This window comes from Euprymna scolopes, chromosome 6 (genome assembly GCF_053919585.1).
Source record: "Euprymna scolopes isolate OS-2025 chromosome 6, ASM5391958v1, whole genome shotgun sequence".
Taxonomy (NCBI): Eukaryota; Metazoa; Mollusca; class Cephalopoda; order Sepiida; family Sepiolidae; genus Euprymna; species Euprymna scolopes.
The window spans coordinates 111,727,756-111,745,288 of NC_136487.1; the positions used below are offsets into that span (position 1 = coordinate 111,727,756).

Below are 17,533 nucleotides of genomic sequence, written 5' to 3' on the forward strand. Positions count from 1 at the left end.
CATCTCATTGCACAACTCCCCACTTAGGATACCCCTATGGATGAGGCCCCCAATTTGTTCTACCTCCTCTTACAACATGCTTGTTTGGAGCAAATGTAGGTTATATATATATATATATATATATATATATATATATATATACTTGAAAATGAATGAAAGGATGAATGATAGTTGCCAAAGCTACAAATGGACAATGTTACAAAATAAACTTTACTTTTATGCCTATGTTTACACTAAGTATGTTTACACTAAGTATGTTTAGATGAAGAATGCAAGACTTTTTTTTACTTTGTTTTAATAAAACAGTAAACTTTATTTTGAAGTTTTTTTGTTTTTGCATGGACAATTTTGAACATACATATCAGTATTCTTCAGAATCTATGCTGGAAAAACACATGCAATCTAACATTATCAGAATGTTTTCACTGAAGTTCAGATCATTAACACTGAACCCAGTAAGTCAATACCAGCCATTGCAATGGCGAAAAGTGTAAATGAAAAACCCATTAGGTTAGTGCTCCATGTGTACATTTGTTACATTTCATCAAGGAAGAATAATTTTTGTCAAAGGCAAAGAAAGCGACTAAAGTATGTAGAATTGTGCAGATTCCAGCAACAAGCATGATTTTAGTCTCAATAGTAGTGGAAGTAAGGCTATCTCACTTTTTCTCTGAGAGACTGAGACTAATAGCTACATCTGTTTTTTGAGTGATATACTAAAACTCTGGATTAACAAGATAGCTGCAAGTAGGGGATATGTGCGACAACAAAATGCAACACCCTGTCATATAGTCGGAAGATGTGGCTTTGTTGACAACACTTCACTTAATATCTGGCTTTCCAGCTTGGCTAACAGCAACTCCTTTTTTTGACTTCTTTGTGTGAATGGAATGAAACACCAATACATACAGCTACAACACTAAGAATGAGCTAACGATGAAGATGTGTGGCTTATTAGGTTTCCTCGACTGATATCAAAGTGAAAGATAGGTTCATCAAAGTGATACTGATAGAACAAATTATGAAAACAAACCCATCCAAGTTTGATCAATATAATATTACCTGAAAACTCCCTTCAAATGAAGCTGGTTTGACTTGCATAGGGTGAATGTTGCGCCAGGTCAGGATTACAAAATATCCATAATAGCTTTGCTCAAATTTTTTTTTTAAAATCACTTTTGAATATAGAAAAAACTTTTTAAAATGTCTGCACTTTTGATTCTTAAAATTGAGAGACATCTTTCCTTAATGACTGTTTACACACTATACAAAAAACTTACTGGTTTAAACTATTTTCCTTCCTTTGTAAAAATACAGAAACATTTTCAATAAAGAGAGAAATATGTATACATCAATTTTGAACACTGACCCAATTTTCAAATTCGATAAAATGAAAGACAAAAATGAAGACAATCAAATACGTTGATTGATTTTGTAAAACTGTTTCAATATTTCAACTCATCACTGCATCACTAAACTTACAAAAGTCGTAAAGCAATTTCTTTAATGTTACTTCCTTTTTATGTTTCAATATTTTGTGTAATTTATGAGAATTTTAATCATCACCTGATACTCAGTAAACCTTAATACATCAGTTATTTCTTTTATTTATTATCAAGAGTTAAAAATAAATTCCACAGTAATTATGCAATTTACCTTGTAAGACAGATATTTCAAATTAATTATAATCTTTGGTTATTCAATTTTCATGACCAATGAAAAACAAAATGTGCATTATAACTACTTCCAACCATTACTAGGACAACCAACGCGCATATATATATATATATATATATATATATATATATATATATATATAAATATATAGGAATAAAAATGTTCCAAAATCAGAAAACCTATTCTTATCAGATTTATGTTTCAGAATTTCTTAAATGAGGATTGATAATTGGTACCATTCGAACTGTTATTCTAATCTTGAATGTTATTTTCATAGCATTTCAGCACATGTAACCTTTGACCTTCTTCAAGTGTATCACTGGACAATATATTAACTTCAACTCACCGTCTATATAATATCAATGTAAAGAAAGGAATCATCTACATCGAGCAAAAATAACATGTAACAGCAATAAATATCAAGAGAAAATGAATAGTTTAAGAGAAACCCTCTGCTGAAACAACTATCCAGAAAGCATGACACCAGTTCCAAGAAATCTGGATCAAACATCCAAGCACACCACCTGAAAACTTGTCACAGTTTGTATACTATACATGAGGGACTTGCCTGAAAAAATTCAAAGAATAGTTTATCCATATGATATCAGGACAATATTCAGGACTAACGTAACTCTTCAAAAGTATCTTGTGTCAATTAAGCCCCCTATGGAAAAAGTTATAACAGAAAAATATACGTCGATGAAACATGTCACCTACTAAAAGCAAGGTTAGAAGAATACAAGAATGCTGTAATGTGTGGAGATATTGAATAGTTGAGTATGGCGACCATATATAGAGGAAAAAGAGAAACCATCTACTGTTATGGAACGAAGTAAGAATTATACAGAAAAGAATGGTGGACAGTAAGACGACTTAAAGAACCACATATGTTTGATGACAATGATCACCTAAATAGAACTAGTATAGAATTTAATACAATAAATTGGATTATCATAATTATATATATATATATATATTAATGACAAACAAAAAATAGTTATATTTTATAGTGCTCGACTAGCAGTATCAGAATTTTTGTAGGAATTTGACACCCCTAACACGAAACTGCGAATACAATATAAAATTCTCGGAATTTCTCTGTTAAAAGTGGGTTATTTATTTTCTTTATGGATTATACTTCCAAAATAAACTATTACAGTTGTTTTAAAAGTAATAGAAATATTTTTTTTTTTTTTAAAACAGTAATGAATTTTCCGAACTCAATATTTTTCAATTTTTAAACTCAATATTTTTCAATTTTTAAATTTTAAAAATCTATCAAAATTTTTCTATTGATTCTATTTTAACGATATTTTCAGGGTCAATGTGAAATTTTATGTTCTTTCCAATAAATCGAATATAATATTTTAGACAAACGTTTTTTTTTTAAATTCACGAACCCCCCCCATCCCAATTTTTAAGTGTCTATTAAAAAGTAAATACTTAATTTAGTCACCCGAAAGTAAATAATTAATTTACTCACAAATTGAAGAGAAAAGGTCAATACATAGTATATTCAAATTTAAAAAAAAAAAACAGTGTTCTTTTAGAATTTTACCTGTAAAGTTTGAAGTTTAAAACCTTTTTTTTAAACCACGTTATTTGTTTTTTCTTTTTTTTTTTTTTAATGGAACCTTGGTCCTTGCTCCTTTAATTGAAAAAAAAATTAGGGCTTGAATTACATTTTTCGAGGAGTTATAAGCTTGGAAAGACAGGGGGTCGAATAATTCACGCCTCCCATTTTGTAAATGTCTAATAATAAATTTAGAACCCGATAAGTACATAATTATTTACTGACAAATTGAAGAGAAAAGGTCAATACATAATATATTCAAATTTAAAACAAAAAAAAACATAGTGTTCTTTTAGAATTTTACCTGTAAAGTCCGAAGTTTAAAACCTTTTTAAAAAAAAAAAACACTTTTTTTTTTTTTTTTTTTTTAATGAAATCTTGGTCCTTGCTCCTTTAATTGAAAAAAAAAATTAGGGCTTGAATTGCATTTTTCGAGGAGTTATAAGCTTGGAAAGATGGGGTGGAATTATTCGCTATTTTCACGAAATTTCTGTTTCTGACACTGCTAGTGCTCGACTGAGCTCCTGTAAGACATTCAAAACAAGAACTGGTAACTATCAGCATTGCAACAAACTTTGTTTTTATTTTCCTACACACAACTAACATCAAACAGAACTTCCATGAGCATAGTTTCTTTCCAAATACTTTCGATCTGTGGAACTCATACTATGGAACTGCAGGCTACAAAACATGATCATCTTCAATAAACTGTCTTCATAAGTAATCAAAGCTTGTTCATCTCATTCATTCATTTCCAATCCTCACATAACATTCTTAATCATTCAACTCACAATCCATCCATGTCTTAACCTTTAATCTTGAATGGCTTTTAGCCTTAATAAGTGTGAACTCACTAGTGAAAACAAACAAGAAATAATGATATTAAACAAATGACAATTACTGTTGGCATTACAATGATTAAGGCATTTTTGAAAGTTCTCCATGACTCACTGTATCATCTCACATTGAATTGGGTCTATCTCCTTCAAATCTTCAATAGTTTGAGGATGAATACTTTCCTTGTGGTACCCTCAAAAGAATCACAAACTTAAACCTGGTGGCATTGCCAACCACCCTTTGTTTCTCTGTAAAGAGATCCAACGTGCAGGAAACATTTCCTTCAACACTCCATCAATAGAGAAATTGTAATAATTGATGAAGATAATACAACAGATCAAGACTTTTCCCACCTTTACTGCAGCGGTCGAGCACTGTGGTCGTCACTCCAAATGAGAAATATTTTTATACCCCATCCTGTATTTTGGGGTCCCACTCTATTGCACTTAAAAGGTGTCAGTATAATGGCCTCACCCTGAAAAGGTATTTCAGCTAGTAATAATAGAATATTCTGCTGAGTAAAGCTTCATGAAGAGATATCATTTCTTAGCGTATTATGATTGGTTTGAAAATAAATGGTTTTATCTCCACTTTACATACTTTACATTTATTAGATGGTTTTTGACTTTCAAACTAACCTGTTTCTGGTCAATTTATTAACCTAAAGTTCATTCTTATCACTTTATTATGTTTTCCTTGGACTTCATCTGTGAACTGACCTTACCACCTCACTACATCCACTCACCCAAGAATTATCCATTTTTTTTAAACATGGCTATACCATCAACGTATCCTGTTCTACACACCTTCCTATATTGTCCAGATTTTCCCCAAAATCAGATTTAAGCCTGTTAAGACTTACATTACAAGTTCATTGTATCACTTCTCTCTATGCAACACATGTCCTCAATCCTCACTGGTCAGGTTTTACTTCCATGCATCAACATACTGCATCAACTATTGTGAGCAAAATAATTTTACGTTTGAAAAAATAAATCAATTTTTTTTGCATGAATTAAATTTTTTCTTTCATTAAATTTAATAAAGTTACAATTATGTATCTGTCAGTTCATATAAGTCTTTTTTTTTTTTTTTTAAGATGTAAAACAAAACAAGCACTGGCTTGAACTGAAAAGCTTTGTATTTTTTAAGTTAATTTTCATAATTAGATGTAATAAATTTTTTAAAAATTTTCATAATTTGATGTAATAAATTTAAAAAAATGTTGGTGCTTTTGCTATTTTAAAATTTTTTTTTTTTTCATGTTAAATTCAAACTTCACAATATCTTTTTTTTATTATTTAACTGTTAGGTAGAAGCACAGAATAGTTACAAAACACCTTCCATTACTTATGTTAAGAATGGTTTTCAAAATAATATTTCAGCACCGTGGCAAAAGTGCATAAGTACCAACATTTTTTTGTGGCACATCAACCCCTTTTAATAGCAAAATAATATCTTATATAAATAACTAATTGAATATAAATTGTTTTTCTGCTTGTTGGAGAGAGTGGCCTTTACCAATGAAGTGAACAATTGTAGATCCAGCAATATGCAATATCAAACAAAAAACTCATTTCCATCAAAATAAATATTCATTTGATGTCTGACTGATAATCAGACCAAACTAAACAGTTCTTCAATGGTATTAGAATTCTTATTACTAAAATCACAAATCAGTAAATTTAGCATGTGAAAATGGATAAATATAGCGAGATTCTCTTCAGCTTTAACTTGTGATTTCTTTTTCTTTTGTTTAAGTTATTTTGATGAAATTTGGATGCAAAGAAAATGTAATCTTAAAATATTTATGAGCATTCATGTTGTATAGTTAACATCCAAGAAATCGAAAACAAACAAAATATACAACAAATAACTTTTATCAAATGCAAGAAAATTTAATTTTCTACCAACCTGTACAGTTTTACAGTTCTGAAACTTTTGTATTTTTATTTCAGAGCCTCGAAGGCTTAGAAAAAAAAGTGGCCTGAGAAAAAAAAGTGGCCAAACATAAGATATGGCAACATATTTGGAAAAAACAGTTTCAATAAGTTAAATATCAGCCAAAAATTAAATTTTAATGTGTTTTGTGACCGTTAATAGTTGTCATTTTTTTTTTTTTATTTATTTCTCGTTTACAACTTAGTCACAACTGACGGCAACCATATTGGATTGCTAGTCAATAAACAGGCAGGTATGACAAAATCTTATCTAAATTAAAAACAAACTTTAAAACGGTTTCAGAATTTTAAAACTTTTTAGGTCGGTAAAAAAATGAAATCGTTTCGTAAAAATAGTTGTATAGTTTTTTTTCGATTTCGCCACGACATGAATGCCTCTAAAAAAATATGTTAAAACAGTTGTTTACGTGTCAAACATGTTAAATACAAAGAATTACTTATTGGATTCCTTACTCCCCCCCCCCTCGAAAGTACGTTGTACTTATTCACTTGTTTCCCCATGAAGTCAAAGTTAAATACAGTTTTAATATGGTGCAAATCCAGTCCACCCACTACCCCAAAAAGGGGCACTTTGAATTAAAATCATGCTGTGTCAACACTTTATCACGCATAAAGGGAAGGGGAAGGGCACTATTCTCTGAAGATAGACAGTAATGTCCGGGAGGATAGTTTTCTCAGAGAACAAATTCTACACTTAGAGTCCGATGACCGGGAAAAAATGTATTGTTGGCCATATTTATATACCTCCCCCACAAGGGCAAAGTTGGACACAAGATCGGTTATTAATGTTGAGGGAGAGGATATCTAGTTATCTCCAAAATGGGAGAGGGGGGGAGCAATTTGGATGGAAACCAAAACACGTGCAGTCTCATCAGCACTCCTTTCATAACTAAGAGCACAGCAACAGCACCTCAGAGGACAGGTAGTATAAACATATGCCTTTCTAAAAGGCAGTGGTAATATCTGGGAAGATGGTCTCTCAAAGCGATACTACACTTTAATCCTAACCAGAAAGTCAGATGAAAATGAGAGTAAATATATGTTGTCTTAAGAAAAAACAAATAAAATAAGAGAAATTCTATCGACGAAAAATCAAGAGACGGTGCCGGAAATGGTTGAAGCAAGCGGTTTAAGCCACCTTTATTATTATTTTAAAATTTTCTTTTTCTTTTGGAAAATTAAAAAATTCTTTAATCCTAAACTAATCGTTCGTATACTTAATATCAATAGTTTTATTTTATTATTTTTTTTTTTTTTTTTACGGTTTTCAAACCGTTAATTGATTCGACCATTTCCAGAACTGACTTTGGATTCTTCGTCGATACTCGAGACCGATTCGTTTAATATTGAAATTCTCTGGATACCTATTCATTACAAGTATTGAGATAAAATCCACTTTTGACTTTATTAAAAGTAATTTAAAAATCAATTAAACGATTACAAATACAATAGTCTTAAATCTCTATTAAATAAATTTAATATGAATAAAAATTATATATACGTGTTTTGTTTAAACCATTGTTATAAAAGTTCTTATTTACAATGTCTCCCCACGGGACAGAGTTATACACCAGGGTCGTTTTTTAATGTGGAGAAAATGAACAAAAATAAAAATTGTCTCAGTCGTGAAGGATTTCTCCTCCACTGACAGAACAAGAAATTGAAGTGCAACACCTGAAGAACAGATACTACACTTTGATCTTGACCCGAAGTTAGGGTTAAATATTGGGTAAAAAAATTACCGCAAAATACGGTCAACGAAAAAGGGCGTTTTAGACGCGTATCGTCTTAAAGAAAAACAAATAGAAAGAAACATTGCAGCATTCATATGCAATATAATAATTTTAACATGTTAAGTTGTTTTTATAAAAGTCCTAAAAATTTTTAAATTTATATGAAGTCTACGGTGTAAAAAAAAAAAAAAAAAAAAAAAGTGTGCCAACGTAAGTGTTACTTTGCTTACATATTATTGGTCTTCCTGTCAGAGGCCTAGTTAAAAGGCACTTTTTTTTTTCAATCAAACTTGCTATTCTGACAGTAAAAATGTACCGTTGTTTTATACACCAATATTGATTACAGTTTAAGAAAGTGCTTTTCATAATCAAAGTAATAAGAATTAAACAAAACCACGACATTTTCTTTCTTTTATATACACTCGGATGTTTTTTTTTTTATAAATGGTCACAAAATGAGGGTTCACGACAAGGATACGTTTACGTTTCTATCTTTATTTTTCCATCTTGCTCACCGTTCATATTAAGAAATTTTTTTATTGTTAATGACTTTTCAAATAGTCGCATACTTTTATGAAATAGATATGAAATTTTGAATAAATAAAAATATATTTCTGATAAAAAAAAAGAAACTCAAAGAACACGTAATCTTTAATGATTGTGTGCTTGACGGACGTCATTCGTGGATCACAAAACAAGTGCTATGCATTAAATTTAAAACATACTATTTATGACAACCAATAAAATGTTACCGAAACATAAAATCCAATACTTACCATGGTGATTTCTGTAGTTCCGGGCCTAATATAGGTTCCCTACAATTCTTTAAAAATCTCTCAACTTCCCGAGATCATGAAAAGAGTCTTACCCAATACAAACTATGCTATGATGGCGGTAGCCACGTCAATGTAGCTAGCTACCAATGAAACAATTAGTATTTTTAATTCTTTTCAATAAGTATCTGAAAGAATATATAAATGCAGTATAAAAATATGTTTTATGAATAAAAATAATATATTTAGACCTAAATACATAGACTTTCAAATCTATGAATAATACGAAACTAAAGCTTGCACCACTCGCTTATGGGGCAAGGTTATGGCTCATCTAGTAAAGAAAAAGAATTATTTTAAGAAAATAATCAAATATAAATTCAACTAAAACAATCGTGATTTTTGGGGACGTAAAAAAATTAATGTCTGTTGATTGCAATTGTGTATTCGATTGATCTGGAGTTACTAAAATTATATGACATTTATTTATATTCAGGGACGGTAACTCTCACACTCGGCCAAACTGCAGACGTCGGCAATTCCATGTAGTTCATGTGTTGTGACAATTCGAAACGTGGAACTTGTGCAAGTAAAAAAAAAAAAAAAAAAAAATCTCGCCGGAATTGTATGAATAGGATTAGAATTATTGTTGAAAAACTATGCGAAATTTGTTTTTACTGAACATTTTTTAAGTATTTTTAACTAAAACAACTTGATTTATTTGATACAACAGAGGCGCGAGAAAATTAATGTTTTATTTTTTTTTAAAAATGGATTTTTATTTTTAAAAAATAGGTGCTGATTAATCAAAATAAATAAATAAGCAAAAATAATACTCGCACTTGTCATGGAACGAAGATGTCATTTTCCAAAAAATCGAGTAAATTGCTCAAGTACATTTTTTTTTTTTTTTTAATTAAGAAATCAAATTTTACGATTTTTAGTGGTTAAAATATTTTAATTATTTTGAATACAAACACAATCACGGTAGTCGACTTGAATTGTCGCCCTTGAATTATTATACATTCGAAAAAATATGGCGACTCCTGCCCTCCGCATGGGCCATGCGGCGCATGATGGCTGCCTCATAAAATTTGATTTTCTTAGTTAAAAAATAACTACTTGATCAATCAAATAGCTACTCGATATTTTGGAATATGATATCTTCGTTCCGTGACGAGTACGCATATCATAAAATGTTTTTGCATTTTTTTTTTTTTTTTTTTACATAGGCATAACCACTTATCAAGACCAAGACAACTCGAGGATAAGGGTTAAGAGTGTACAGTAGTCAATTGGACAATATAGTAATCGTTAGTAATGGAAATTTGGTAAATTTGTTAACAAGTGGAACGGCTCATCAAGAACTTGTTTACGTTGAACTTGAAGACAACCATATTTTAGTCAGCTGGAAAGTAGGAAAACAGAAGACAATTCCACAGGCGTGCAGTTCTAAGAAAGAAGCTTTGTTCATGGAATCTACGTTTAGGTTTAGGCACAGATAAAGAGTGGGGGGAATTATTGATAGTGTTTTCAGCTAGACGAATGTTTCTTGTGAAAGTTTGGCAAGGGGGTACAATAGATTGAAGCTCAGTCGAACACTTTCCATGAAAATAACGATAAAGCAGAGACAAACTTGCAACATCTCTTCTGTGAGATAGAGGTTGCAGCGAAAAGAAAAGAACATCTCCTCCGAGGCTACGAAGTCTATTTTGAACTCTATCAAGGCAGGACAAGTCCTTTCTAGCAGCTCCTGCCCAGATGTGGCAACAGTATTCCATCCTTGGACGTACCTTGCTCTTATAGAGAATTGCATCAACAGTGAGATATCTACTGGATCGACAGAAGGATCCCACCATTTTTCCAGCTGTCTTGGCAACAGATTTGATGTACGTGTTTCATTTAAGATCAAGATCAAGCCCAGAAGCTTGTCAAAACTTGAGGCTTCCCCAAGACGAGAGCCATTCATTTCAGTTGATACCAGATGGGGATCAGAAAGCTGATGATGTAAAGAGAGAAGCTTGGTTTTAGATGCATTAAAAGTAACCAGCCACTCTTTTCCCCATTGTACCACGTGCTCAAGATCAGAGGAGAGAGAATCGGAGAGAACTTGGTCGTTTACTGTCTTAGATGTGCTACCATAAATGGTAGTGTCATCAGCATAAATGTCTATGAATGATGTAAGGATGTGATTTGGAAGATCATTAATGTAGATCAGGAAAAGAGTTGGGCCCAGGATCGACCCCTGAGGGACGCCAGCATTAATACTGTGAGTTTCTGATTTTTGCCCATCAACTACTACTCTTATTAACCTATCAGAGAGAAATGATTTAATAATTGAGAAGACATTTCCAGCTATAACATAGCTGGAGATCTTGTAAAGTAAACCTTTATGCCATACCCTATCAAAGGCCTTTGATATGTCAAGAGCAATTGCCCTAGAAAGGTTTCCCCCGTCAAGAGATTTGCTAATCCTATGAGATATAAATAACTGTAAGCACATCTGTTGTAGATCTAGCAGAACGGAAACCATATTGTGTGTCACTAAGAAGGTTATTTTTGCTGAGATGGTTGATCTATTTAACACAGATTCCAACAACTTACTTATGACGCACAGGAGACTTATTGGCCTGTACAGAGAGGGGGATGAGCGATCTTCTGAATTCTTAAATCCAGGGCATACTGATGAGATTTTCCAGGGTGATGGGAAGCAGTTCTCCTTAAGACAATGTATAGGCGCTAGTTTTGGTTGAAGTTTTTTGATTACTATAATTGGAATACCGTCAGGTTTTTGATTAGCTTGGCAGCATCACATACAGATATTTTGAATAAAATGTAATTCTAAAAAAGCACCAAACACTTCATTGATCCAACTAATTATATCAATGGTTATACCCAAGTTCCGCATGTTTTTTGTTTGTTTATTTTTACTTCTAGTTTATGCTGACCGTTTTGCTTCATGTTGAATGCCCTGGAAAAGTCCTTCCTGATTAATGTTTACAAGTTTTAAAATAAGCAAAACTAACTTGGCTATTCCCCCCCCCTCCGAATAACAAAATATTTTTAAACAAGTAAACATTAATAAGGAGGGGCTTTCATCGTGAAACAGAACAGTCAGCAGAATCCAGAAGTCAAAAACCACACAGAACTTGGGGATAACCATATTGATTTCACAGTTGGTTCTGTATAGTCTTTATAGACTTTTATACAATTACTTTCTAATCGACAATTTAAAGGCTTCAAAATGACTTTCATGTTCTGAAGTTTCACATCAGAGATTTTTGATCTATTAATAGATTAAAATGGTTGACTTGTGTGGTTAGTAGTTGCAGAGGCTGATGCTGGTTATTGGTCTTCCAGCTAAAAAAGGCACAAGACAAAATAAGATGATGTTAAAGTAAAAATGACAAATGCAGGCGAAAAGTATAAAAATAAAAGGTAACATTTATTGCACCAATAAGATACCAAAATATAGAGAATATCACCAAGAGCTTGACATGGATGTCCCTGAGATTAGAGAGAACATCAGATAGATCTGGCTGATTTAGACATCACTAAGGGCTAGAATAGCAGGAGGACATCACTGGAACCTGAAATAGCAGGAATACATTACTGGGAATTGAAGTGGCAGGATATTGTGGGAAACTGGATCAGCAGGAAAACTTTATCAGAAGCTAAGACACCAGGAAGATGTTACTGGGCAACTGAAAAGGTAGAAGGATGTCACAACAGATAGAATTGACAGGAAGATGCTACCAAGATGTTCCTGAGGTTATAGAAGTGACTCAGGTAAGCTTGGACAATGTAGATGTCATCAAAGACTGGATTGACAGAATGACCTTAATGAGAACTGGAATGACAGAATGATGTTGCCGACTGCTGGAGAGGATGTCGCCTGGAGCTCAAGAGGTAGGCTATCTTAGGAAGCAGGGCCAGCAAGGTGTTCTAGATGAACAGAAGATGAATTGCAGTAGTTTTTGAAAAATTGCTCTGAAAATGGCAGTTGGTTCCCAGCAAATAGTTGTAAAAAGTTGCCAAGAAAAGGGCAGTTGTGTCTTAAAGCAAAAAGTTGGTGCTGCTTCTGATTGGATGGAAAGTGGGTTATAGATATTTGTAAGATGGTAACCAACAGATGTCTTGTCAGATAGTAAATTCCTGGCTCATAATATGACTCAATTTAAATAATGTGTTATTTACCATATTATGTTTAATAAGAACCAGTCATGAATACTTTGCGTGCTGATTTAATGGGACCAAAATTATTGAAAGTCTTATTCGAGGGTCATTTGTGAGAGAGAGAAAATAAGCCATTTTCTTTTGTTGAAAGGAATTATCGGCTGCAGCAAGTAATTGTAGGTAAAGCTAAAGCCAACACTTTAACTTAGCAGAAATGTGGATTGTAAACAAGGAAACTACAACAACAATCCTCTCCCCAGATAATTGATTGCATCAATTAGAAATGTTGTGGAGAAAGAGTAGCTAACAAAACAGATGTGCAAATGTGCTGAAACACACATCAGCAAGGATGATTGAAATACAGAATGCAATGGTTTCTGCATTATCGATGAAATCACTTATTTTGACAAGGGTCAAATTTAGTGCATGTCAGGATGACCTTAATCATCTCAGGGTTGAATGAGAGATGGGTGACATAAAGTTGACGTAGGGGGCAAAGGTCAGACACCATAGACAAGCAGGAGTCAAACGATGAAGAATAATGTCATGCTTTCAAGCAGAGAGAAAACTAAAGTTTTCAGATAAGTCTCTCGATGTAAGCTGTGTGACTGACACACAGCTGCTAATTTTAGAAATAATCTAAGTGAAATGTTACCTTGCTCTCTGCTCATATATGTCACTCGTTTCCTTGTTAGAAAGTTAAGTTTAAGAAAAAAATAACTAGCTACAATAACATTAATCTCTCTCTCACTTCTAAATCAATTCTCTTTAAATAAAGCCTTGAAGAAAGCATGAAAAGTTTTATTTGTCTTAGTTAAACAGATGATATGATCGACAGCCATTCCTGAAACATGGTAAAGAGAAACAGCAATGATGCAGAAAATAAAAAAAATCATATAAACTCCTCACATTTATATATAAAGAACTTGTTTTATTTTGTTATTAGAAGTGTTACATTATGTAAGTGAGTCTGTATTGCTGAAAACTGATGAGTGCAAGTGGAACTGCACTGTCCTTGGTGTGCATTATTTGCAAGTGGTTTTGCAAATTCAAAAAGACAGCACTGTTAAAAGTGTTGACTGCAAGTAGATCTGCACTGTTCTTTATTGCATCATCTGAGTCATGCAGTTCTCTTGCTAAGGAGTAACTCGACGAATGCCCGATTGTTGGGATTAGTGTTACACCATAGTTGAAGTCAAACATGCAAGTGTGTCTGTTAGTGCACTGTTTGCAAGTGAGATATGCAGGTTTGGAAAGAAAAATGTGAGTTGGTCTGTACTGTTGTCATAGCACATCATTTGAGTTTTCTGCTGAATTAACAAGCGACCAGTTGTTGAGAAATTACTAAGAACATACAAACTATACTCATTTTAAATTGACAACACTTCTTCTATAGTGATGACTGCGCTTTTTTGGGAGGTGAAGTTGATCATTATGTTACTGATTGTTGTTCCTGAGCATCATTCATTCATTTCATATGAATCAGATGATTATTGTTGACATTCATATCCCTGATATCTTTCTAATTAGAATTCTTTCCAAAACAATATTGGGTTCTTACAGGAGGGACCACAACACCCTTAAATGAAAGTGTTTCTGTGGAACAAAATGTATTCAAACTTGGCACACTCGGATGGTCAGTCCACCATCATCTTCTTCTTACTGAAGAGTGATTATATTCCTTGAACTGTGATCTGAATGTTTGCTGAGCTGGATTTTTTAACAGTTTATGTCAATAACTTGATAGTATTGTCACACGTTTTTGGTTGGGTTAGGTGGATGTTGAGAAAAATGTTGTAAACCTCTTTGACAGTGAATAGTGGAAAAGGTCTGTCATACCTTTGTGAATCTGTCACACTAATCGACAATTCTCTCAATGGTGAATATTGCTTAGTGAAGCAGTTCCAGGTTTTTATCATTTGCACCAAGGAAGCTAATGCTTCCACTGATTCTTCTGAGCATTCTGCAATTTTCTTTGTCAGTCATTGTCTTTGACAAATCATGTCATAGTCATCATTTGTTGCAGAAGCTGATGCTGGTGATTGGTCTTACAACTAAGAAAGACACGACAAAATACGACAATTGCAAAGAAAGGATGATAAACACAAGTGAAGAGTGTAAAAATCAAAAGTAACGCTTATTGCACCATTAAGGTACAAAAATATAATGAGAGCCAAAAGTCTGGTAGGCCTGATCTTTGGGAGTGTCTCTGCTGAAATAACAGGTGTCACCAAGTGCTTGACATAGATATCCCTGAGTGTATCAGATAAGTCTTGTTGATGTAGATGTCACTAAGGGCTGGAATGGCAGAAAGGCATCGCTGGGATCTAAAACAGTAGTACATTGCCAGGATCTGAAATGGCAAGAGGATACCTCAGATACGTCCACCAAGGCTACCTTTAAACATTAATAAAAAGTGATTTTTCCAGGGCATTCAACATGAAGCAGAACAGTCAGCAGAAACTGGTGGTCAAAAACCACACAGAACTTGGAGATAACCATATCGATTTCACAGTTGGTTCTGTGGCAGCAATATAGACTTTTATACAATTACTTTCTAATCGACAATTTAAAGGCTTCAAAATGACTTTCATGTTCTGAAGTTTCACATCAGAGATTTTTGATCTATTAATAGATTAAAATGGTTGACTTGTGTGGTTAGTAGTTGCAGAGGCTGATGCTGGTTATTGGTCTTCCAGCTAAAAAAGGCACAAGACAAAATAAGACGATGTCAAAGTAAAAATGACAAATGTAAGTGAATGTGTAAAAATAAAAGGTAACATTTATTGCATTAATAAAACACCAAAATATAACAAGAGTCAAAGGTCTGGTAGGCTTGATCTTTGGGAACGTCTCTGCTAGAATAGAGGATGTCACCAGGAGCTTGACATGGAACAAAGCCTGGAACAACAGGAGGATGTTGTCAGGAGTTGGGACAGCAATTTGTCCTCTTTTTTTATGAATAGAGTTCACAAACATCTGGGAGCAGTCTTTTTGGTGATTTTTCTTCATTTGATATTTTTTGAGCTGAGTTTTCCTGTTTTGGTTATTACAAGTTCTGCTTTTTTCTTTTTACTCATATTCACTCCAAGTACCCCAACAAGGCACCACTTGGAAATAAGGGGCTACTATTTGGAACCATATCTATGAGGACATAATGTAGGGAGTTGAGCAGTGAGATATCTGTTCACATTGCATTTAAATTTCTGCATGTCAATACAGTCAGAGAAGCAGGAGACTGAGAGGAATTTTTTTTTTTTTTACGAAGGAGTCACCATTTATCAAGAGCCGAAGGCTACTTGAAGACAAGGGTTAATGGGTACTGATCACCAAGACTACAGCATAATGATTGTTAATTGTGGAAATTAGGTAGAATTTGATTATTTAAGGGGATTGCTCAACAATAACTTGTTTACATTGGACTTGAAAACGATCATATTGTAATCAGCTGGAAAGCAAGCCAGTGGAACGGAGTTCCACAGGTGGGCAGTTCTAGGAAAGAAGCTTTGTTTATGGAATTTGTTTTTAGATTTAAGCTCAGATGGAGAGTGGGGGAAAATTGTTGATGGTTGTTGAAGATAGACAAGTGTTTTTTGTGAAAGATTGGCAAGAGGAGGGGCACCATAGATTGAAGCCGGTTTTGAACTCTGTAAAGGCAGGATATAGTGTTTTGAGCAGCTCCTGCTCAGATGAGGCAACAGTACTTCATTTTATGACATATCTGACTCTTATACAAATAGAGGATTGCAGTGGGAGTGAGATACTTTCTGGAGTGATAGAATGATGCAACTATTTTTCTAGTGATATTGGTAACAGATTTGATGTAAGCCTTCCATTTCAGGTCAAGAGTGAAGGTCAGCTCCAGAAGTTTGTCAAAACAGAGAGCTTCTTTGAGATGAGAGCCATTCATATCAAATGGCACTAAGTGGGAATCAGAACATTTATGGTGAAAATATAAAAGCTTGGTTTAAAATTAACCAACCACCTTTTTCCCCATTGTGCAATGGAGGAGGGAGACCCAGAGAGATCTTGGTCCTTGTTGGCCTTTGAAGTGTTGCCATAGATGATAGTGTCATCTACGTACATGTCAACATTTCAATGAATGAATTTAGAATGCGATTTGAGAGATCATTGATGAAGATAAAAAAGAGAGTTGGGCCTAAGATGGGTCCTTGAGGCATACCAGCATTAATACTTTGAGCTTCGGACTTCTGCCCATCAACAATTATTTGTATAGATCTAGTAGAGAGAAAGGATCGAAAAACCATTTTCAGATATTCCATACCTGGAAATTTTGTTAACCCTTTGTGCTGAACACAGTCAAATACTTTTGATATTTCAAGATTTATTGCTCTTGAGAGGAAACTTCCATCGATAGATTCACTGATCCTATGTGAAATTACAACCAGTACATCAGCTGTAGATCTCACAGGGCAGAAACCATATTGTTTGTCACTGAGTAGGTTGTTTTTGTTGAGATTGTTGACAATTTCCCTATTTAGCATGGATTCAAGCAACTTATTCATGACACACAGAAGACTAATTGATCTGTAATGAGATGCAGAAGACCGATCTCTAATATTTTTAAATACTGGGCAAACTAATGAGGTTTTCCAAAGTGCTGGGAAGCAATTCTCCTTTAGGCATCGATTGAACAGCTTTGCAAGAATGGGTGATAGTTCCAGTTGCAGCTTTTTGAGTACAATAACTGGAATGTTGTCAGGAGTAATTGTTTTGATGGCATCAAGGTATTAGTATGAGTATGGCAACATCACAAATGGATATGTGGATGTTGCTCAGATT

The 17,533-nt window shown here is 33.5% G+C and overlaps 1 protein-coding gene across 1 annotated transcript in view; it reads right to left on the minus strand.

Moving 5' to 3' along the window:
• The window catches only part of LOC145277871 (coatomer subunit delta-like), a 49,511-nt gene extending 40,794 nt beyond the window's left edge, over window positions 1-8,717 (minus strand). The window contains exon 1 of the mRNA XM_080129839.1: window positions 8,558-8,717. Coding sequence (XP_079985965.1) covers window positions 8,558-8,560 — 3 coding nt within the window. The 5' untranslated portion in view covers window positions 8,561-8,717. The remainder of the gene's footprint in view (window positions 1-8,557) is intronic.
• Between the last annotated feature and the right edge of the window lie 8,816 nt (window positions 8,718-17,533).